The 23,338-nt window shown below is 42.0% G+C and overlaps 1 protein-coding gene across 1 annotated transcript in view; it reads left to right on the top strand.

Annotated features, from left to right (window-relative positions):
* Positions 1–23,338, top strand: part of Col25a1 (collagen type XXV alpha 1 chain) — a 397,132-nt gene that overhangs the window by 179,080 nt on the left and 194,714 nt on the right. Inside the window, exons 3-4 of the mRNA XM_052179247.1 lie at positions 19,840–19,884; positions 21,846–21,853. Coding sequence (XP_052035207.1) covers positions 19,840–19,884; positions 21,846–21,853 — 53 coding nt within the window. The remainder of the gene's footprint in view (positions 1–19,839; positions 19,885–21,845; positions 21,854–23,338) is intronic.

Raw genomic sequence — 23,338 nt, 5'->3', positions numbered from 1 at the left:
TTCAAACACCATTCTGGCCCCATCTTTACTATAATCCTAAATGTATGAGATCATTTTTTTTCTGTTGTTTGTTTGCAGGTATACCTGAGTCTAAATTGTGTCCCATTTTTTAATTATATCTAGACAACTAACTTAGTATGAATTTTAGTCTAGTCACTCAGATAGGGTGTCAGTGGATCACTTGAAAAACTGGCATTGTAAGGAACTAAGTAAGGAGACTAGCAGTGGTGATCTGTGCTAGGTGTTGGGCTTCACAGTAGATAAGGCAAGGCAGTAAGTGTGGCTGATGTGCTGTGGCAATCCTGTCCTTACACTGTGGGGTGCTGTTGACATCTAAGCAGTCCCATGACTTCTTAGAAGGACACAGTAGAAGGTCCATCTCTGTCACTTATATATCCTGTTATACATCCATATTTTCTATTATGGATACCTATGTGCAAAAGCTCCGGACACATTACTGTCTTACCAGATTGCTTCAAAGAATAGTTTTGTATCACAGTGTATGAGGAGACACTCATTTTATATCAGGAGTTGTTTTTACATCACATGTATCCCTTTAACCCTACTACAAAACTTCTTGCTTTCTTAGGGCTTGAGATTTGCTAGTGGCCATGCAGTAACTTCATAAATGCAAGCTAAATATAAGCCTGTTTTCTTGACATACATCTGTGACTTTCTTAATGGTAAGGTCCCACTGAATGCCTAAATAAAGGCATTATTACAATGGAGGTGTTCAATTTAAATTTCCATAATTAGATTAATATATAGCACTCCCTTTGGAGATTATATTAATTTCAGTTCCTGTATTAAGTCACATCGGAAACCCAGCTGTCTATAAATCATGTAAGAATTCAAAACTGGTATATTTTTTATTTACATTTCAAATGATTTCCCCTTTTCTGGCTCCCCACTCCCCAAAAGTCCCATAAACCCTCTTCCCTCCCCCTGTTCCCCCATCTACCCCTTCCCACTTCCCTGTTCTGGTATTCCCCTATACTGCTGTACTGAGTCTTTCCAGAACCAGGGGCCACTCCTCCGATCTTCTTAAACATCATTTGATGTGTGGATTATGTTTTGGGTATTCTAATTTTCTAGGCTAATATCTACTTATCAATGAGTGCATACCATGATTGATCTTTTGAGACTGGGTTGCCTCACTTAGTATGATGTTCTCCAGCTCCATCCATTTGTCTAAGAATTTCATGAATTCATTCTTTCTAATGGCTAAATAGTACTCCATTGTGTAAATATACCACATTTTTTTGTATCCATTCCTCCGTGGAGGGACACCTGGGTTCTTTCCAGCTTCTGGCTATTACAAATAGGGCTGCTATGAACATAGTGGAGCCCGTATCCTTATTGCATGCTGAAGAACCCTCTGGGTATATGCCCAGGAGTGGTATAGCAGGGTCCTCTGGAAGTATCATGCCCAGTTTCTGAGGAACCGCCAGAATGATTTCCAAAGTAGTTGTACCATCTTGCAATCCCACCAGCAGTGGAGGAGTGTTCCTCTTTCTCCACATCCTCACCAACACCTGCTGTCTCCTGATTTTTTAACCTTAGCCATTCTGATTGATGTGAGGTGAAATCTCAGGGTTGTTTTGATTTGCATTTCCCTAGTGATTAATGATGTTGAACTTAAGGTGCTTCTCAGCCATCAGAAGTTCTTCATGTGAAAAAAATTATATGTGATAAGCTTTAGATTACGCAAAAGAGTGGAAGGAAGTATTGGATCCAGACAGGTCAAAGAAACAATTAGAATATGGTCCACGGTATAGAATAGGCAGGACTCATAGGTACTCACAGAGACTGAAGTGATAATCACAGAACTTGCATGAGTCTACACTATGTCCTCTGTGTATATGTTACGGCTATTAGCTTGAGTTTTTTTGTGGGAATCCTAACAGTGGGAGTTTAGTTGTCTCTCTGACTCTTTTGCCAGCTCTTGGAACCCTTTTGCTTCTACTGTGTTGCATCATTCAATCTTGAAATGAGGACTGTGCCAGTCTTAATGAACCTTGTTTTGGAATGTTCAGTGGATAGCACTGGGAGACCTGGTGTTTTCTGAAGGGATATGATAGAAAGGCAATGTGAGGAGAGAGCAGGGATGAGTGGAGAGAGGGCAGGCTGTAGGAGAGAATCATCATAAGCTTAAAGAATAAATGAAAATACAAAAGATAAAAAAAAAAGAATTCAATACTGGGAAATGCTTTGTATTTTACACACTGGTCAACCTGGGTGAGCATTTTGTATCATTTGGCATGAGTAGTGCATGCCTTGTATTCTGTAGCATTGGGGATTTTTAAAAGTAGTTGTTTATTACTTGTTCAAATCAAAGGAAATAATATTGTGGAGGAAGTTACAATGGATTGCATTTTCTAAGACCACCTGGTTTCATCTCTCAATTATTCCAAATAGTCACACAAGTATTAACTCTTGACCTTTCCTTATACAATTGACATCTTTTTTAATGGATTGAATAATTAATGTCTCAGCAAAAGGATATCTTTTGGTTTTGTTTCTATTTATTAACTACAATTTACAGTTGTGGCTATTGATGTCATGGGAATGACACTGAAAAACTAGCAGATCCAAAAGTGAACAGCAAAATAATAGACTCTTGAAGATACAATCTGTGAGCAGACACTGAAGAATTGAGTGTTCCCAGCCTCTATGGAAAACAACTAGAGAAATTGAGATAGCATCTTAACCTCTCTGAGTTACTGCTAGAAAGAGCAGAGATACACAGACCATCCATGGACCACACACACACAGAAATTGCTACAATGTTCTGAAGGATACTCTGTTGCAATCCAGTGTTCAACCCTCTCTATCTGGCAATCAGCAAAGCAGAATCCCGGCAGGCACTGGATAAAGAATATCTACAGAACTAAGTGTTGTTCTGTTTTGAACACACCAATTGGAGCAGATGCTTAAAGCATGAACTTCGATTCCTCCCTATGGTTCTAATAATGCACTATTCCTCTTGATACATACTTGTTTCTGGTTTTTCCAAATCCTATAGTTATTTCAAGGGAGGAGTTGCCCCCTGGAAGAGTCAGAGATGAGTTAGATAGTATTAAAGGATTTATTTCTTCAGAGGTAAGAGGACAAAGTCTTGGTAGATCAGTCTGTTTCTCCCTTATCCCCAGTCCTAGTCATTCTTCTCTCCCTCTCTCTCCCTCTCCCTCTCCCTCTCCCTCTCCCTCTCCCTCTCCCTCTCCCTCTCCCTCTCCCTCTCCCTCTCCCTCTCCCTCTCCCTCTCCCTCTCCCTCTCCCTCTCCCTCTCCCTCTCCCTCTCCCTCTCCCTCCCAGCCCCTCGATCTGTCTTCAGAGAAAACTTCCACCTGATAAAGCCTGTGTACCGGTACCAGCCTGGCACGCAGGAGCGATGGAGAAGAAGCCATTAACTCTCACCCTGTGTTGCTGCCTTAGGGCGGCTTGTGGTGGGGTAGTGCTGAGCAGGCTGAAGCTTTATGTGGCCCCCTATAGAGTTATGCAAGCAGCGGAGCACATCTGGCCAGGGACTAGCTTGGCAGCTGGAGTGCTGATTGCAACATCAAGTATTGAGAAATAAGACATCTTGGTGAGGTTGGGGATGTACAGTGGTCATGGTATTTGTCATTTCGGAGTCTTCAAAGGTTTTAAAAAGAAGGGTTGGGGGTGGGGGGAAGCAGCATGCAGAAGGCCAGGCCCTGCAAGCTGAGAATGTGAGTCTGTGCTACAGACCTCAGACAGGACAGGCGAGGTCAAACCCACAGGGATCCTGTAATGAACAATGGACAAGGACATGATGTCCCACCCTCCGGGATTTCTAGGATCTGGCTGATCTATATTCCACTTGAGACAGAAAGCCTTAGTGATAAGAATAACTTCCAATACCAGCTTAAAAGGACAGAAAGACTACTCATCACCTCAGAACTCACCCTCCTGAGGCTGCAAGCACGGAAGTGAGCTGCAAAGGCTAAGTCCAGCTCGCAGAAGATGTTGTCAGTTAGAGTGAGGTAACATCTTTCGTCTGGTAAAGTTTGGAAGTTACTAAGATAACTACGTGCTGGCACATGTGTATGGACTAGAAGTCTCCAAACGACCAGATTAGACCGTGTACATGTTTTGGACCCTCTGTAAGTACAGAGATGTTTTTGTATTGTTAGCCATAGTCAAATGTGTGTCAACAAGATATTCCAGAGATAAATCTATGAGGATTGTATAATTTATTCTTAAGTAGAAATACCCCTGGGGTGGTGGTAGGGGATGCCTTTAATCCCAGCACTCAGGAGGGAAAGATAGATGGATCTCTGTGATTTTGAGGCCAGCCTAGTTTACACATCGAGTTCCAGGACAAACCCTGTCTAAAAAGGCCAAAAACTTAAAATCTATTTAACTGTATTGGGTTACAGATAGAGCGTGAGTAAGAGTAGAGACTGACGCGAAGGTTCTGCTGCCCTGCCTCCTGTCCTTGCCACTTCTGCCACACCTGTGTTCTGACACTCAGCTTTGGACTCCAGGATGCTCAGCTCCTGGGATGTCCTTCAATGATTAAGTTGCAAATGCTCTGAAGAAGTCATCTAAAGTTGGCATGAAGGACAACCAAATTTTAAAAGTAATTAAGTACTGTTGGCTTTAAATTATCCTTTTTTTTTTTTTTGGTGGATGTCTCATTTTCCTGTTGAATAAAAAATATTGAAAATTTAATATTTATATGTTCTTAGAGAAGGTGAAGTATCAAGTGAAGGGATTACTATTTTCTGGGCAGTTAGCCACAGCCCGTGTTTCTCAAATATAATCTCACTGTATACTGTAAATGATTTCTTAATGGTTTCCTCTACTGGGAGCCAGTTATGTCAAAATACAACTTTTGGGGGGGGGGTTATTCATCATTTGCCTCCTATGCTTGTGTAACATCAATTAGAGAGACCTGGTGGCCTGTCTCTCTCTCTCTCATGAGGAGGCTGAGACTCAGATAAATCACATTTAGAGAGAATCACCCCTCATTGCTAGAGACAGGATTAGAATATAGCCCTATAGGTGCCAATTCCTGAACCTCACTGGGCTCACCCTGAGTTGTTTGTTCTTTAACTCTTCAATCAGTGCTTAGCAATGTGTTTGATTCGCCACAGCACAGTTACAAGTAAACTTGCTTCTGACAACTTGACAACTTTTAAGACCTTGGGTGTGTTTTCACCCCTTTCTCTTCTTTCCCTCCCTGCCTTTTAGTTTGCCTGTCACGAATGATAAATCTGTTGCGAGTGCTGCTTGCCTAGACTAAATATCCTGCTCACTCATTACCGGCCTTCGCTGTTGCGTTTATCTTTTCTTTCTGATCCAAGCGCTCTATTGCGTTTGGGAGGCCTTTAATACATTGTCAGGCTTTGGTAAAAGGACAGGGCAGGTGTCCACCTGCGAAAAAGCAATAATAGGGGGGATTACTTTCCCAAATCCAGCGTGGGGCTTGCTGCACTGGCCAGCGTCCAAGCTACCGAAGTCCCCCACAGCTGACCTTGGGGAGCCCCCTGAAAGCAGCAGGGACAGGCCCTGTGTGCTTCTGGGTGTTGAGTAGATGAGTGGGATGTGGACTTGGAAGCTCAGGTCTTGGATTTGGCATTCTTTCTGTGAATGCGCATGCGCATGCGCAATGGTGGTCCCTCGTCTACCCAAGGGCCTTCGGGTTTGAGATTGGCTGCTCCACTCAGTTTTCCAAGACTGACTGTTGAGCTGACTGGGGAAAGTTTTCACCTCCATAATCCTTTCTTCCATCTCTTTCTTCCATCCCTCCTCTGCTTCTTTTCCTTCTTAAATCATTACCATAATCTTGGCTTCAAAACAATCAGCATCCGCCAAAGGCCAGTCTCACGGGGCAAGATTACTTTCATGTGTGGCCTAAACATAGTGCACAAAATACTCCCTGGAAAAGAAAACAAAAACTTTGCCCTAGAGCATGAAGAACACATTCTCCTGTAAAGAAACTATTCTACTGTGCTTCCCCATCCTAAATGGCCGTCAGTGAAACCAAATAGATGTTCCTGTCTGGCATGAAAATTGTCCACTGGGAAGAAGGAACCTACACCGTGGTTCTAATTTTAGACTGCTGTAAAGACGGAAATATTTCCACTCTTTTTTTTTTTTTTAATTCTAAAACTCAAAGACTTGGACTACGTTTGAATTGAAAGATTCCCAGTTAAAGCTGGCATGGTGGGCAATGGGTGAGGGCAGTGGACTCGGCCCTCACTGAATGTATGAGCTCAGAAGGCGTGGACATTGGAAAAATACACATTCTAAAATTGTCTACTGTTATGAAATATAATGTGGCGAGGGGGTACCTGGCTGGCCCACTCCAAGATGACCCCCCGGGAAATCACACCATGCCACAGATCTGGTAAAAGGGAGTTTATTTGGGGGAAGGGAGAGGAGGGAGGACCTGGAGAAAGGAGAAAGGAGTAGAGGCAGGTGAATGGACAGGTAGACGGGCGAGCAGATAGGAGGCAGGCCGCTGTAGGGGCAGAGAAGAGGGTGGGCACAGAGAAGGCCAGCTGGGAACAGAGAGAGAGAGAGAGAGAGAGAGAGAGAGAGAGAGAGAGAGAGAGAGAGAGAGAGAGAGAGAGAGAGAGAGAGCTGGAGCGGCCAGCAATCCTTTCAAACACAGCCAAACCTGGGGCACCTGAGGGCGGCAGCAGGTGACACATTCTCCATTGCTAGGTCCCTGGTGGAGTCGCCTGTAAGCAACGAGCTACTGTCAGGTGAGAACGTTTCCATGTTTTCTTTTGGGTGTTTTTGTTTTTGTTTTGTTTGTTTGTTTTTGATTTTTTTGGACAAGGTCTTACGATGTAGCCCTGCCTATTACGGAACTCCCCAGGTAGACCAGGCTAGCCTCATATGCATAGAGATCCACCTGCTTCTCCTTCCTGAGCGCTGGCATTAAAGGTGACAGAGCTACACCCGAGCCCCCGAAGCTTCTTTGCACACTGGTGTTTGTGTGCTCACAGGATGGTCTCATGCAATCCTTGCCGCTCTACAGGCAAGGGGCAGGAGGCAAAGGAAGGGCTCAGATGCTCAGAGCTGTCTTGGGATTGGTGGGTCAGTGTTACTGGGTTTCTATGTGAAAGCCAAAGAAATCCTAAAGGCCACACCTGTGTGTGTGGGAAATTCTTAGAAGGACCCATAAAGAGTGCGTAAGAATAAAAATAACTTTGATTGAAAAGCATCAAAAGTGACATGATGCACTCAGCTTTGTTCTAAATTCGTTCTTTTACAGATACAGATTCACAAACTAGCATTTTCCCCTTCATTTTCCGTTCATTTTCCTTGACTGTAGGGTTCAGAGATAAATCAGGTCAGCTCCTTTTCCTCAGTTGTATGAGAACAGTAGCTGGAAACAGACTTGTAAATAAAGAATCACAGCGCGGCATGTCAAGAATTACAGTGCTGGTGAAGGAAAATGGTGGTATCGCGAATTATTTCCACATAGTATGTGACAGTCACCAATTGACCACAGATGTCATAAGACAGGCTGAAGGTTGGGAGTATGAGAGATGCTTTGATGTGCTAAATACTCCTTCCAGTGCTAGTGTGTGTTTTGTGTAGAGAAGGGGTGTGGGGGGCACAAGGGGATGTAATGACTAGTAGTGCTGACTTGTGACACATTTGGGTTTGGTATTCGTTTACTCCATTTAAAAATGAGTGTTCAGAGGCTGGGGAGATAGTTCAGACAGTAAAGTGCTTGCTGGGTACTTGTGACAATTAGAACCCATCTAAAAGAGCTATGTGTGGTGGTACACACCTATAATTCCAGAGCAGGAAGGAGGTTGGTGAGACTTGTCAGCACTCAATGGTGTAGTCTAGTGCAGGTGAATGAGAGACCTGGTCTAGAAAAAGCAACATTGCCACTGACCTTTGACCTACACACACACATACACACACACACACACACACATACACATACACACACACAGAGCCCAGTATCCAGATACTTCTGCCATATAATTCTAGGTTGCTGCTTATTTTAACTTCGCCGAGTAGGACTCTGCAGCTGTCACGGAGCCTAGCTTCAGATGATGCAAGCTTTGCCCTAGGGCAGTGGAACATGTGAGGGGGCTTTGACAGGATTCTGCCCAGCTCCAGGCTCTGGCTTTACATGACTGACAGCACATGCGGGCTCCACACCTCTACCCACACTACAAAGGGTAGCTGGGGACCGCTTTTGATCTGACCAAATAGCAGTTCATCATTGATTGCTGCTGTGAAATTAAAATAGGAAATCCTGCCAAACTGACTTCTTCTAATCTGTCATCTTTAAAGAATCCCTTGTCAGTTAAAGCTCAGCACCTGGTCCTGGTGACCAAACTGGAGAGAGTCTTTAAATGAAAATGAAAGTTATTTAATAGTTGTCTTGACATGGCTGCTTCTAAGTTAGTGGTCAATATTTGGTTATTCTATCTCATAGAAGATGGAATAGAATTACTGGAGATTAGTTTTTAAAAAGACACACTGTTGATAAAGCATGTAAATGACATTATCAGCCTTTGATATTATTTGGGCTACTGCAGTGATATTCCATAGCACAATAAACCCAGCAAAATGCACACACGTGGAAGACAGTTCGTTACATTGTCCTAGAACATGAAGTTGCCCTGTCAGAGTCTACTGATGACCAAAGGCTGGCTGTTGCTTATCAGAACTTGTGATACAATTGAATACAAGCATCCCTGCTTCCTCAGAGCGTCCCATTTCTCCATGAGGGTGCAGATTGTATAGCAAGATCAAACAACTGGACTTCGTGGTTGCATGTGCCCGGAGAGAATGACAGGGGCTCCAGAGGGATTTGTGTGCCTGCAATCATAGCCTGGGCACTTCCCTTCCTCAATCCCTTTGGAATTTCTCAGCTGCAGCCATCAGTCCCAGGTGTCAGAAGAGTCCACAGGAAGCACAGAGAATTGCTCCAGTTCATTACCACCCCCTACTTCTTTCTACGGTTCTGACAATCCGGTGGAACTGCAAGCTCTGGCTGACTTTCTTAACACTGCATGGGACACTCCACTGTCCGACTTGTCTCCTCTTCTTGCCCAGGCACTGGCTACCATTATTATGCTTGTAGAATTAAGCACTTGCCCATTTGCTGGCAAATCTGCAGACCTAACTGGCATTCTTGTTGAACCTGGGGTTACTATTCGTGTGAGTTCTAGAGAGCAGAAGTGTGGTCGTTTTGTAAGGAAATGTGTTTTGATTCTCAAAGTATCATGGTGTTTGAAGGTCACACGAAGTTCTGGGCAGTCCTTCCTTGTTGCAGATAATATGTGTAAGAGTCTGTAAAACTAACAAGTTTTATAAGACTTAGCAAGGTGCATGGAGTCTGGTTTTCTAGCCATGATTCTCCTGTCTCCTTACTTCAAAGCTGGCTCAGATCAATATTCTTGGTGGAAATCCTGAAACAAGGCACCATGTGTGAAAAGATTTCACAGATTGAAATTTGTCAATAGAAAGACATATAAGTAACCCCAGTCGATTTGGACTCAGTTTTAAGTGTTACAGACTGGCTATAATATTATTACGACTTTATTATCTGCTCTCTGTGTAGAACTTCATAACCACATTTGAGAAACTGGCCTCCAGCTGCTCTGTGTGCCAAATCCAAAACCTAGTGTTCTCTAACAGATGCATTTTAAACTCTAGAGGCTGGTGCGTCTCATCTTACAAAAAGGAACATGCTCTGCAGAGGATTTACCTGGTATTAGCATGCCGGTCTTCTCACTGCCTCTAAGACGAACACCTGATGATTGTGTCCATAATGGACGGAAGTTCTGTTGCACTTACCAGCGTATCCGAGTAGTCACTTATTCTACGAGGCTCTAATGTGGACACTGTCCTTGCCTATTTGCCCCGTACATCCATGCAAGGGTATGAGTTTGATTCACCTTGTGAATCAAACTTATTTTGGTGGTCCCACCTTTTATCTCTATGTGCCTTGGCTTCTGTGGAAGACTCATAACTGACCTTCCTGCCCAGTTAGTTTTTCCACCACATGGCTTTCTTGAGGTCATCGTCTGGCTAGGCAATATTTAGTTCCTTCCTGTTACCCCCCTGGAGAATCTCCTAACATGTTCAACTTGAAGGCTTCAGGAACCTGTGCCAATTGTGCTTATCCAGCCCTATTTAAAATGTAAAGACCAGTTCAGTGACTACTACATGGTTATCCATAGTGGGCGTGGTTACCAGTGTTTGGTTTTGCCTTACTCCAGTCTGTCTCATCACTTTCCATACTGTTTTTGAGTCAAGAGAGGCTGTCTCCTTTCTGCTAGGCTGCTTCCCCTCGGTCTGGGAGCGACTACCCTCTAACCATTGCCATTGGCAGTGCGACACTGTTAAATATGGGCTCATGTTATTCTTTCCGTCTTCCCAGGAAGAAACTAAATATTCACACACAGTGCTAATAGCATGCGCCACTCATTCTTTGACTTCAAATGTTTTAATAGTCCAGAATTGCTTTAGATATGCCCACGTTTATCTCTGCATAACACATTCATAGAACAATCACTTTCAGTCATGCGCCTAGAGGATTTAATATATTCATAGTAATCTTTCCTCATTCTAGTATTAGCAACTGACTTCAAAGTGTACCAGCAGAACCTAATGATTCCTTAATAATGATTGTGTAATGAGGTGCCTGCTCACAGGAGATGACTGAACTGATTAGGTCATGTATACTCACAAATATCTATTCGGATAGAATATGGGTCATGTCAAAATGGATTAAGAATCTCAATTTCTTCATTTTCATTACCACTCAAATAGAGATAAGGACAGAAGGAAAGTATGCGTGAAAATATAGTCTATTGAACAGATGTCGCACAATAACTCTTTGTTTAGGAAACTTACTTTATGTATATACCCTAATCACCTTAATTGGAGTGGTTTCTTTCTTGTTTTAAAAGGCACAGATCAAGCCTTACACGTTTACCAATTTAGTAGGCAGCATGAACATGGGAGAGTAGGGCCTAAAAAAAAGAGGTAGACTAAAGTCACCTACAATAGCCAACTTTATTTCGAGCATCAGACAATTTATACTCTGAGAGTTAAGAAGAGTCACCCATTTTAAGTGCACAATCACAAGGTCAGGCTTCATATGGCAAAAACCACGTTTTTGCACAGAGACACAGGAATATCAACAGCCTGGAGTAAACTCAGTCCTACCCACTACACCTTGGAAGAACACAAAAATCATCCCAAGAATAATTCTGTGTTTGAAGAAACTAAGGTCACAGGACTCTTGTCTTGTTTTCCCACAGGCATTCAGAATTCTCACATGTCTCCATTCTTAGATTGGGTTCTAACACCTACCTATTGCTAAATTAAAAAACAAACAAAAAACCAGGAGAGATAAAGCAGACACCATCATATTGCTTCTATATATACTGTAATAACATTTGCAGGGTTTTCCCCCCCTCAAATGCCACAGGGCATCATATTACAAGGACCTAGTTAAAACCACTTCATTCTATGGGATTGTCTCATGATAATCAAGCTATAAAACAAAATAATTCAAATTACCATCTCTCTCCATTGTGTATCTGGTTCATTCTTTCTGTTTACAAATCCTTTAAAAGATTTGTCAGCCATCACAGATTTCACTAAAAACATGTAATCTAAAAAGTTCATTTAATTATTCTTCATGAGCCTGGTAACTAACTTTTAATAGACACATGACCACCCTTGTTAGGTGGTGCATAATCTTATAAATATGCACACTTTGTTTCTGCCCCTATGCCCTGATGTCTTACAGCTCTCTCCCCTGCAAATAGAAGCTTTTAAAAAAGCTGTCATGATAAATCCCCTGTAGGATCGTGGGGCAAAACGCTGTAGGACCATTATAATGAAACACGTTGTATGGGGGCACAGGATGATAGAAATAACAACTGTGCTCCGTCAGCCCCCATTCCAGTCACTGAGCTACACAGGATCACACAGTTTACAGTGGAGCAGATTCTAGTGGAGGCTCCATATTTATTACCTTAAATATTAAAAACAGTAACAATGTACTGGACTAGATGGAAAGAAACTATGTTAAAGCCTTAGAAATTTGCTTGCCCTGGGCTTAGACATTCCTTTCTATTGTTTGTACAGTGATTTCTAGTATGTTCTTCTGAGTCTCTGGTTGTTTTGTGAATGTGAGTGTGAGTGTGTGTGACTGTGTGTGTATGTGAGTGTGTGTGTGACTGTGTGTGTGTATAAGTGTGTGTGTGACTGTGTGTGTGTGACTGTGTGTGTGACTGAGTGTGTATACGTGTGTGTGTGACTGTGAGTGTGTGATTGAGTGTATGACTGAGTGTGTGTGTGTGCGTGTGTGTGACTGTGTGTGTGATTGAGTGTGTGTATGTGTGTGTGTGACTGTGTGTGTGACTGTGTGTGTGTGACTGTGAGTGTGTGACTGTGAGTGTGTGTGACTGTGAGTGTGTGTGTCTGTGTAAGTGTGTGTGTGACTGTGAGTGTGTGTGTGTAAGTGTGTGTGTGTGAGTGTGTATGTGTGTGAGTGTGTGTGTGTGTGTGTAGTTATGTGTGTGTCTTTAGCTATAAGTAGCTATGGGAGTAGCTTGTGGAAGCCTAGGAGGGTCAGAAATCAACGTCAGCCTCCCGTAGGGAAGCTGCAAGAGCTATACTTGCTGCAGTTCTGATGTGTCGCCCGCATTTATTTAAAACATTACAAATGACTTTTATTAAATCCCTACCTTCTTGAAAATGAGCAGGTAAAACAAGAGTCTGATAGTTTTTGTGAAAAGAATACAAATTTCCTTTGCCAGAAAGGCATCATGGCTGTTTAAGAATTCACCCAATAAGTGTTTTCTGGAATAACTGCTCCATTTTCTTCTAGACCAGTGACTTTTAAACTGTTTTTGGATACTCTCCCAAGAATATATTGTATTTTACGTTTAAAGGCTAAATATGTATTTAACCTCTCAGTTGACTTTAGACGGTCTACCGTTAGTGAATCTACATTTATTTGGCACTTAAGAGAGTTCTTTTCCTTTCTTGATACCGTGCAGTGATCACAGTTGTTTGATGGAGGTGGGGTGGGGTGGAGAGTGAGCAATCAGACCCAGGATTTGGTGCAGGAAGAGCAAACACTCCAGGACTGAACCACACCCCAATGCATTAAAAAGCAAAGAGCAAAGACAAACAAACAAAAATCCACCACCAACAAAGAAAACCAAATCAAACAAACCAAAATGAATCTTCATTCACTGAACATAATTTCTTAATGTTTTTAAAGTTTTAGAAGTTTTGTATTGAATTATCAAAAATTTCCTATAAAAGTTTGAAAATAACACATTTTTAAAAACACACAAAATTAAATATTGGTATATTTTACTTTAAAAAGTTCTCTAAGCACATTGAAGGATCAACTTTTATAGTTGTAAAGGGCCATTACTGTAGCTACTCATAACTTACTCAAAACATACGATCTTCTTAGGACATAGAGATGTCCGGTTTGTTGTTATGACTGAAGGGTAGCCTGCTGCTGTGATTCATGCTCCAATCCTGGCATTTAGAAGGCTGAGGTAAGAGGATGGGTGTTTGTAACTTGCCTAGGTTCTGTAGCAAATTCCAGGCCAGCCTCTGTAGTCAGATACTATCTCAAATAAAAATTAAGCAAAACGACCCTGTAATACAGTAAGCAATTTTCCTGGCAGGTTATTGGCTTATATATTTGTATTAGTCTAACAGTGTATAAGAATGGAGCCCTTGAAACATTTGTGAGGTTATCTCTTGCCTTTTGAGAAAAAAGATATTTCTCCAAGTTTTAAAACGGACTCACTGTTTTTAATATATGCTGGTATTGGGGGTCTAGTGTAATGGCCTAGTGCTTGCCTGTTGTGTACAAGGAGAGGATTAATCCTTGACGCTCAACCCCAAAGTGTTTTGTCCGCATGAATTAACAAGCAAATTTTGCATATCTGAATATTTGAGTTATGGGACTCCACTGTAACTTTAAATTGTGTATTATTTATTAGAGTCACCTTTCTTTTATAGATTGTCCCGTGAAGGTTAGAAACTTGAGGGAATTTGAAACAAAACAACACATATGAAAGATAACCAAGCCTGTATCACATAAGGCAGAAGACACATTGGTGGGGCCAGATCGTGGGAAATAAATCTCATGAATAATACAAAAAACTGTTTGTTTACAGATGTCACCTGCTCTGAAGTGAAGCTAACACTTACCAAATAGACCATGTAGTATTCTTTGCAAGCTTAATGAGGCAAGCAGCTCCGGGTCAACTGCTAGAGATGACCTTTGACTCCTTCTCCAGAGTGATGGAGACTAAGGATAAGCCTCAGCAGTCAGCCTTCAAGGCTGGAGAGACAACGCAAAGCATCCTGGGAAGTTCCTGCTCCCTGACTGAGTCCAGCCTCTTAGTCTGTGGAGTGTGGGTTTAACAGTGAGCCACAACAGGACAAGTCCCAGCGCCAAGTGTGGTGCGAAGGGCCCTCGTCTGCTGTGGGGGAACTTGTACAGAGCACATACGGAAATGTGGATCTGCATAGACCCACGTTAGCTGATTAAGTTACAACCAGGGGGTCCTGGCTGTCAAACACAGTACGGAACTGTTTGGGTTGTGTGTGAGCTCCTGGGCGTAACAGAGACATTTTGTGATCCTAGAGGGAGGGGGTGCATTTCAGTTGGGATTCTTCCTTCAGCCATTTGCTGTGTAAACCTCTTGATTCTAATCATGGAATGAAAGGTGTTGGGATGCCGTGAAGGGATTTGAGTGAGCAAGCAGGAGAGGCCTGTAGGGAAGATTCTGAAATTGGTTTGTGGCTGCTTGTAAGCTCGATCCAAAGATCTGAAAGTGACCCTGATTTAGCCAGCAGAGGAAGAAGAGGGTGGGCTCAAGCAGGATAACCCACCATCTCCTCTGAGGACAGGCAGGTGCTTCCCGACCAACAGCCAGTTGCAGCTGCTAGGTCCTGGTCAGGGGACTGTGCCTGGAGGAGCATCGCAGCACAGGTCACATCTCCTATAGGTCTCCCTACCCCATGTGATTGTGCCAAGAGGCCTTCTGTGTCTGTGCGGTGATTCATGCTTGTTTTCTCTGTAACCAGTGGCTCTGTCTCCAGCTCCTTGCTTTACATCTCTATGTTTCTGCCCACAGAAGTTTAAATAAGAGTATCTATTTGCGAGTTGTTTGCTCTGGGTGTTTTGTTTTGTTTTGTTTTTTTCTCCTCCTTGTTTTCTCTAATGTTCTCCAATTAAGAATACCCAAGCTCCTGGAAATTACACTTCTAAGATGTGTGTGTTTATAAGAGGAAAAAAGATTTTATGAAGTACAAATAAAGCCATGAGAAAATGTCTCCTTAGAATACTGAGAAAGATTTCTTAAGCTTCATTTGGAAACATTGACAGGAGAGGAGAGGAGTCAACAGGTGCAAGGCCTAGGGCTCAGATTAGACAAGTTTGGTAAATTCATGAAACGGAGTGTTCAGCTGCCTCCGGCAGTCTCCTACCCTCAAGGCACATGAAGACACATTGACATGTCTAGACTCACAACTAGCAGCACACTCCCAGTGCCCATTAGGAGTGTTCAAATAATAGTTGTCTTGGTGACCAGTGCCTTAGTTAAGGTTTCTGTTGCTGTGATGAAACACCATGACCAAAAGCAACTTGGGGAAGAAAGGGTTTATTTGGCTTAGACTTCCTGACCACGCTGTTACATAGAAGAAAGTTACAACAGGAAATCAAACAGGCACAGGGAGGCAGGAGCTGATGCAGAGACCATGGAGGGGTGCTGCTTACTGGCTTGCTTGTAATTGCTTGCTCAGCCTGCTTTCTTATTGAACACCAGCCTAGTGATGTCACCACTAACAATGGGCTGGACCCACCCACCATGGTCATAGCCCCACCCACATCAATCACCATTTAAGAAAATGCCTTACAGGCTTGCCCACAGTCAGGTTTTATGGAGGCAGGCCAGCCAGAAAGACTGACTTGCTCAGAGGGCTTCTCTGTGAAAGCAATGAGCTGGGTCTGTCCACAGCTGAGTTTCTACTAACTGGCTTAAAAAGCATTCGCATTACAGCTATCTTTTAAAAGCCAATTTCTGTCTTGTCTCAGTCTGTCTATTACAGTTTTGCAAAGACTGTAAGATCTCCATGAGGCCTGGATTGTATTCATTGTCCTGAATCTACTCATCCTGGAGAATAATCGGTCCTTGTCCCCTTCTGGTTATCTGCCCCCTTCCTCATTTCATGAAGTGCCTGCTGGGAGAGTTCCCTGGCTTTGTCTCTGTCTCTTCCCACTCATATTCTTGAAACCAGTCCCTTTTGCAGAGACGTGTCTTTCTGTCAATAGAAGTCACTGAAAATTGTCTCTCAAGGCTCTCGCCAAGCTCAGTAAATAAGCATCCTTTTCTGGGGTCTGTCTTTGTTCTTCCTCTCCTGCTTGGCTGGCTTCCCCTCCCTCAGTTTTTAAAACTATTTAAATCAAGACGATTGAATGAGAGTCAACTTCTTGAATATGTCTTGTTGATTAAAATGAGAAGCACAATAGGAGTTAATTCAGCAATCAAGAATTCCATGGGATTGCTACTTTTCAGTCTTTATCATTTTTTATTTAAGAATTTTATACCTTTCTATACAATGAAATATGATCATATCTAACCCCCTTTTTGCTCCAGATACCTGCATATCCCCATATATCCCTCTCAATGGAGTATTAAAAAATAGCCCATTAAGTCCAGCTAGAGCTGCCCATAAGTTCATGGGTATGAGCCACCTGCTGGAGTATGGGAAACATATCAGTGGCAATATCTCCAATAAGGAATGATTCTCTCTCCTAGAAGCTATCCATAGCTGGTAGCTCCTCAGCAAGGTGGGGCCTGGGGATTATCTGCCCCATCTATGTCCCCATTGTGGTGGATTTGGGCTGGCTTGAGATTGCATAGGTCTTGTACTGGCAACCACAGCTGCAGAGGGCTCATTATTACAGCAGCTGTCAGGCCCAGAACACAACATTTCATATTACTCCACCATACCCTCTTAATATCTTTCCATTTCATGATGTTTCTCAAACATTGGTGGTGCTAGAGTTCATATAAACAGCCCATTTTTAGAACTGAACAGTCAGTCTCTTATTGACTTCTGTCCACTGCAAAAAGACACTTACTTGACCAAAGTTGAGAGCAGGCAATGTCTATGAGTATAGACATAAACATTTAGAAGGTATTATAGTGGCATGGGGATTTAACAAACTAACAATAGAAGGTCCTACCCTAGTTCCTATGTCTTAGGCCCCAAGAGTTCCTCAGCCATGGGCTTTTGATCAGAATTATAGTACTAGGTACAAACCTCCTCTCTTTCACAGCATGTCCCAGATCCAATCAAAAAGTGGTTAATTAACCCATAATTGCTGTGTTGCTATTGTATTAGTTGACACAGTAAATATTGTAGCACACAAAGTCCAGTGCTGGATAAGACCATTGATGTCTCCTTCCCCCCAACAGCCTACTCAGCACTTCCCAGTATGGTGAAACTGTCCCAGCATGGAACAAGTTTCCTGGTCAATTTAAGATGGATATCTCTGAATCCAAAACGTGTATTATCTCCAGCAGTAGGGTCTCACTGTAGACGTCTGCTGCCAGTTGTCATTATAATATACTCTTCTTCAAGCCAATATTTTTTCTAGGTTCAACATATTTAAACTTTCATCTTAAAAATCTAGTTTGGCCTCACTGTCTCTCAAATATTATGATATTCTTCAAAAGCCCTGTTAGCTTTAATGGGTGCCACCTTGCAAATGTCTTCTGCTCCATTACCCTCTGTTCCACAGTTTCTGTGGCATTTGATTGGTTTCTGGATTTGTGATTGAATATTCAAGGCAGACATATTCAGAAACAGTGTTGTGCTGCTGGGGCGGGGGGGTGGTGGTGGTGGGGGTGTTCTCCAGAAGATAACGTTGCTTGGTGGGTCTTACTCTTATGCCTTATCTTTCAAGGATGCTTTTCAGCTTATTTTAGATACTCTTTAAAATACTTAGTAAAAATACTGTTTTAACTTCATGCATTTTGCTATTTTAAGGGAACATCTTCATAGAGAGAAGAGAAGAAAATAAGTTATTCCTAGTGAATAAATAGTTGTTATTTATTTGTAAGTAGGCAGTTCATCAGGATGCCTCAGACTGTAGACTCTGGTATTTCTGATGGTGTCTCCTTCCCTGTGAATATTCTTAAGCTTCTTCTGTGAATTTAAATGTGTATTTTTATTGTTTGTCAGTTGAAGCTTAAATCAATTTCTCGGGCTCCTAAATTCCCTGCTTTAAATATACATATATATATATATTTATATAAATATATATATATATATACTCTTCTTTTCAAAGGTGGCTTCTAAAGTTTACCATGTCTGTCACAAGTGAGCCTGCTAAGTTTCCTTGGTTCAGTGATTTTATACTACAAAGGTCTGATTTCTAATCTTAAAGAAGAGTTATAAATATTAGAGTCCTTGTATTCATGATTTTGTGCAAGTATATAAATTCATATTTTCTTATATAGTAAAAGCACTACCACATGTATTTATTTAGTTAATTTTTCTGTCTCAGTCTTTGAGAATTCCTTGAGTGTGCTTGGAATTCTCTCTTTATTCCAAGATACAGAAAGAAATCCTAAAGTGTACTGCTATTTTGGGTTTTGCTTGTAAATTTGGATTTCCTAACATCTTCAACTGATATTATTGCTTTTTATTTATGTTTTTACCCTGTTATCAACACAGATGGCCACACTTCTGTGCGAGGCTGGGGTTGGGAGAGTTGGGTGGCCCACCAATGATTCCTCTGCTTATGGTAGTGTCTATTTGGAGCTGATAAGTCAGAATCATGATGACAGTTGGCTGTGTCCCTGGAACTTTCCAGAGTTTAGAAGTCATCAGCCCCACTCAGCAGTTTGTTCTTTAGCAGCAGGCAGCCCTGTGTTTTCCTTGGCTTTTTCTCCCAGCAAGTCTTATAAGCCCTCAGTCCTCATTGTGGGTTGATTACTCTCTTCCGTTCACTCGAGCCATAATTCACTAGAAGCTATTTTCACCCAAGGAAATGCAGACAGAAGCTGTGTAATTGAGAACAATGTCTTCAAGTGCAAATGGCTAGAATTAGATGCAGCGCGTCTGATGTATGAACGCTAGCTTGGTTGTCCTTATAGGCAACTCACTGAATAAAAATGTATTTGGGGTGTTTGTTTTCTTTCTTTATTTTTTGGTTGACTTTTAAATGGCATCATCATTAAGACTAACTCTTCGTTAAACGATAATGATCTTGTCTATCTAGAAAAAACAGACTTAAAGTTACAACCTACAGGTAATACACTTAATGGAGTCATGAATTGATCCAAGTGATAATCACTGAATTCCATTATCTTCACATTTAAAAGAAATATTTTAAGCTGTATTCCTTTTTGCCTATGCATTTAATTAATTGCTATCCAAATACTTTCAGAAGATTCATGTTGAACCTGACTGGAAACAAGCAATAGTCATATAGATTTGGTTCTTATCATTTGAGACCTTCAGAAAATAAATATAACGATTCAACTGCTTGCTTAGCAAATCTTTTCTGTATTGATGGTATGTAAATGGGATGAAATGAAATTCTGACTCTTAAGTATGTTTGATTAGACCAGCTTTAGGGAGGAAATAGAGCTTAGCTTTGCTGAAGCTTGCAAGAGTAGTGACCTTCATCAACATCTGGTCCGTTTCTTGAAGCTGGGGGTGAAAAGGCAGTGAACAAAGATATAGAAATTATGCAGCAACCCTTATGCAACCAGAAATAAAATGAAATTATGCTACAAAGTATCCTTTATATTTCAGGTCCTCCAGGGAAACGAGGAAAGAGAGGCCGAAGAGGAGAATCTGGTGAGCGTCCGCCCTATGCTACTCAAGTTCTGGTGCAGTAGCTATGTTTGTTCCCATTAATTACAAGTATCAAACATATACACACCTTGTAAGAATTATTATAGACCTTGAACAAATCCTTATGATAACAAACTCTTAAGAAAGAAGCATTGGGAAACATTGTCCATTAGGGTTTAATAACTACCCCTGTCCCCCAGTTTCAGCTTGCTTGTTGATCAAGGTCAAACCTCTGTCCAGTGTCTGTCCCTTGGTGGGTTCTCATCCATATGTGGTATAGCAACATCCCCATGTGTCCTCTCTGTGTGGCCAGCATGGGGGTTATTTATTTGTCTCAGTACTCTAACAAAAACACCTTGGAAAGCTCTATTACCTTACCGAACTGGCACAGTTTGTCATACCAATGTGCTGTTCTTACAGATAGTGGGAGGGGCTCCTGGCACAGCCACAGACTTCAGTGGTGAGAGTGGCATTGATCTGTCTGGAGTTTCCATGTTGTCACTAAGGAAATGATGGATCAGCGGACTCAACTGGCCAGGGCTATTGTAATCCGTTGTCTTGAATCCCACTCCAAGTTTGTGGGATGAGATCCTATAGGTAAAGTGAAACAACAAAGGCCAAATGAAGATATTTTTGAAACCAAGATAGAACAGTAAGAGAGGTTGGTTACTATTCTTGCTCTAAGAAATCTGAGATTTTAAAAGGGTTGATATCCAGATGGCTTCTTAAGAAAGCATCAGTTCTTTACATGGTGACTCCAGCATTCTCTGAAATGGGATCTCCCACTATCAAATGGTAGAACATACCAATATTTACAACAATCACTGGCCGAGGGTTGAAGTAGTAGAACCCTAGCTTGTCATGCAGTGGGCCGAATTTGGGACATCTCATTTACCCTTGCCCTTTCAAAGAAAAACATCAAAGTCAAAGGAATTGTGAAAATTCACCAACTGGGGAGGATGACTGCTGAGTTCTGAGTATTCTCAAGAGCTGTCCATAAGCCTCTCCGATGGCTGGAGACTTGGGTGGGTATCCCTTCATAAAGGACAGAGTTTACAATAGAGACTTTTTCATGCCCTTTAAAAACAGATCGTTTAGGTCAGCATGCGGAGTCACGGGGCTCATCATCACATCTTCATGCATATGTGCTTAGGATAGTTTGTTCACATTTGTCCCCCCCACACACACACGTCCTGCCCCATCTGCCCTGTGCTTCCTTCTCTCTCTCCCGACCCCCAAGTAGTTTCGAGGGAAAAGAAATGACAAAACATTCTTGTCAGACAACCACCAAAATATTCTTTTGTCAAAAGAAAGAGGATTAAGGAGGAGGAAGAAAATTATGTGCTTATGAGAAGTCCTATAGAAGAGATAAAACCGCCTCTCCTCTGCCTAGTTACTTAGTGAGGTGGTGTTTGGAGCCTATAGTATACAAAATACAGGAATGTTCTGGGTTTCTGCCTGTGTTCTGGTTTAAACCTCTAGAGACACTAGGACTGAGCTTTAATGCATTGGCAGAAACGTTGAAGGAAGGCCGTTCTTCAAGGAGTGCCTTCAGCAAACGCTAGGCCTTGCTGATTTGAGTGCGTTTGTTGAGCTTGGTTCTCTAGTGGTCCATCAGAAGCAATCAGAATTCTCCTGACTGGGATGTTACATAGGCTTTTATGTGTTACACTTTCATTTCAGCTTCATGGACCTTTTGGCGTCACGTGAGCAGGCTCTGGAGAGCCTGAAACTTTGTTCAAATTCTGAGCACAATTTGCCTATAACTTCATTTTTTCCCTGTCATCTCAAAGGTTTATGATATAATAAAATCTCTGTGTTCTGAGTCTTCTTTGTGTTCTTAAAATTGTGATGATAATGATGATGATGGTGATGATTTGTTATCTGTTAGTTAATTTTAACATTCACATTCACTAATTTCTCTTTCTCTCTCTTTTTCATCTCTCCTGGCTCCTGCCGCACAGGTCCTCCTGTAAGTATTATCTAATGATTTTGGCTCTTTACATTAAGAATCCGTGTATGTTAAAACCTTGTAAAAACAAAAATATGGATGAAAGTTCATGTAGGAAAAGGTGACTGACCTTTTATGAATGTTTAAATGTGGAAAGTTATGCCTTTATTACATGATTAGCTATCATGTACGATGCTAGATTGCAGTGTTGGAGGCGGGCTTTATTTTTTTTATGCTGTCACACACTGATTCCTGCCCCGAGACTTTGGGATAACACACGAGGCTTCTGGTTTTTGAGACCTTTTCCTGGAATTCTGAGGTTCCTTTTGCGAGCAAGTCTCCAATGTATCTCACACTTCTCTCTTCGTGCATTTCAACTCGTATCTGAGCCATTTGGATTTGCCTGTCCAGGTCCGCCAAATGTAGTCGGCAACATGATCATGGAATCGATACCCCCTGTGCGCCGAGGCCAAATCCTCTCTCCTTCGGCAGAGCTCCCTTTGAAGTCTGTTGGAGCCTTGCCGGCACAAGGAGCCCAAGAAAGGGCCCTCAGAAAGTTTGTGCTCCTGTCTTTCCTTGAGTAGGTCATAGCCACAGCATTCCAGGCTGCTTCGCACTCCCAGGAATAGATTATCTTGTCAGCTTTGAGCTTGATGCATTTTTGAATAATATCCTGGATATCTGCCGTCTGACCCCAGTGTTTATAGTGTGCACCAGGCCTTTTCGGTAGCAATGGTCATTAGCCTTGAGCTAGTTTCTCATCCCAGATAACCAGTTTGCTGCAGGTTTTACACTTTCCCCATTGCCAATTTCTCTGAAGCCCAGCATAGTCCAGGGAGAGGGATTAGCACAGGCCTTGTTGACTTGATCAGAGGAAGCATTGGCTTTGAAATACCTTCCGCAATCTTCCTGCCTCGTTCAAGGATGGGTCGTGAATCATGTTTGGATGATCTTGCTTCTGTGACTGACTTATCTGTTCTTGCTAAATATTAGGCAGACAGCACGCCCCGGATCTAGAAGCCTTTACTCCTTGCTTTCCTATTTAAGTGTCTGTCTTTAAAACTCAAAACAAAACATGAGTGCCCCAGAGGAAACTCTCAAGGTTACAAAGGGAGTACTGTGTTTAAGGCATCTCTCTGCTGAATTTGAACTTGCCATACAGCCTAAGAAATTAATGCTCATGCCTGCATGACAGCGACCTTCATGATACAAGGATTTCCTCTTTGAGTCATTAAAACAACAAATAGGCATATTATCTATGTTCTTAGGCTATCTCTTAGCCTAGATTTTTTGCTAAGAGTCTATGTGTGCCTTATTGTATATAAAGGAAAAAAAGACCATATTAAGCCTCAACTATTTGCTATGTAATAGTCTAGGCACTTGGTTCACAAAGTTTCATTTTTGTTCATAGAATTACAAGCTCCATTTCCAACGATGAAAGTAACTTTCATAGAGGTTAATTCCATAAATCCACACAGCTAAGGCATGTGACATTAATATTCAGTT

The sequence above is a fragment of the Apodemus sylvaticus genome, chromosome 4 (genome assembly GCF_947179515.1).
Source record: "Apodemus sylvaticus chromosome 4, mApoSyl1.1, whole genome shotgun sequence".
NCBI classification, from domain to species: domain Eukaryota; kingdom Metazoa; phylum Chordata; class Mammalia; order Rodentia; family Muridae; genus Apodemus; species Apodemus sylvaticus.
Note: the sequence above shows the minus strand (reverse complement) of the source record. Positions and strands in the feature narration are given on the sequence as shown.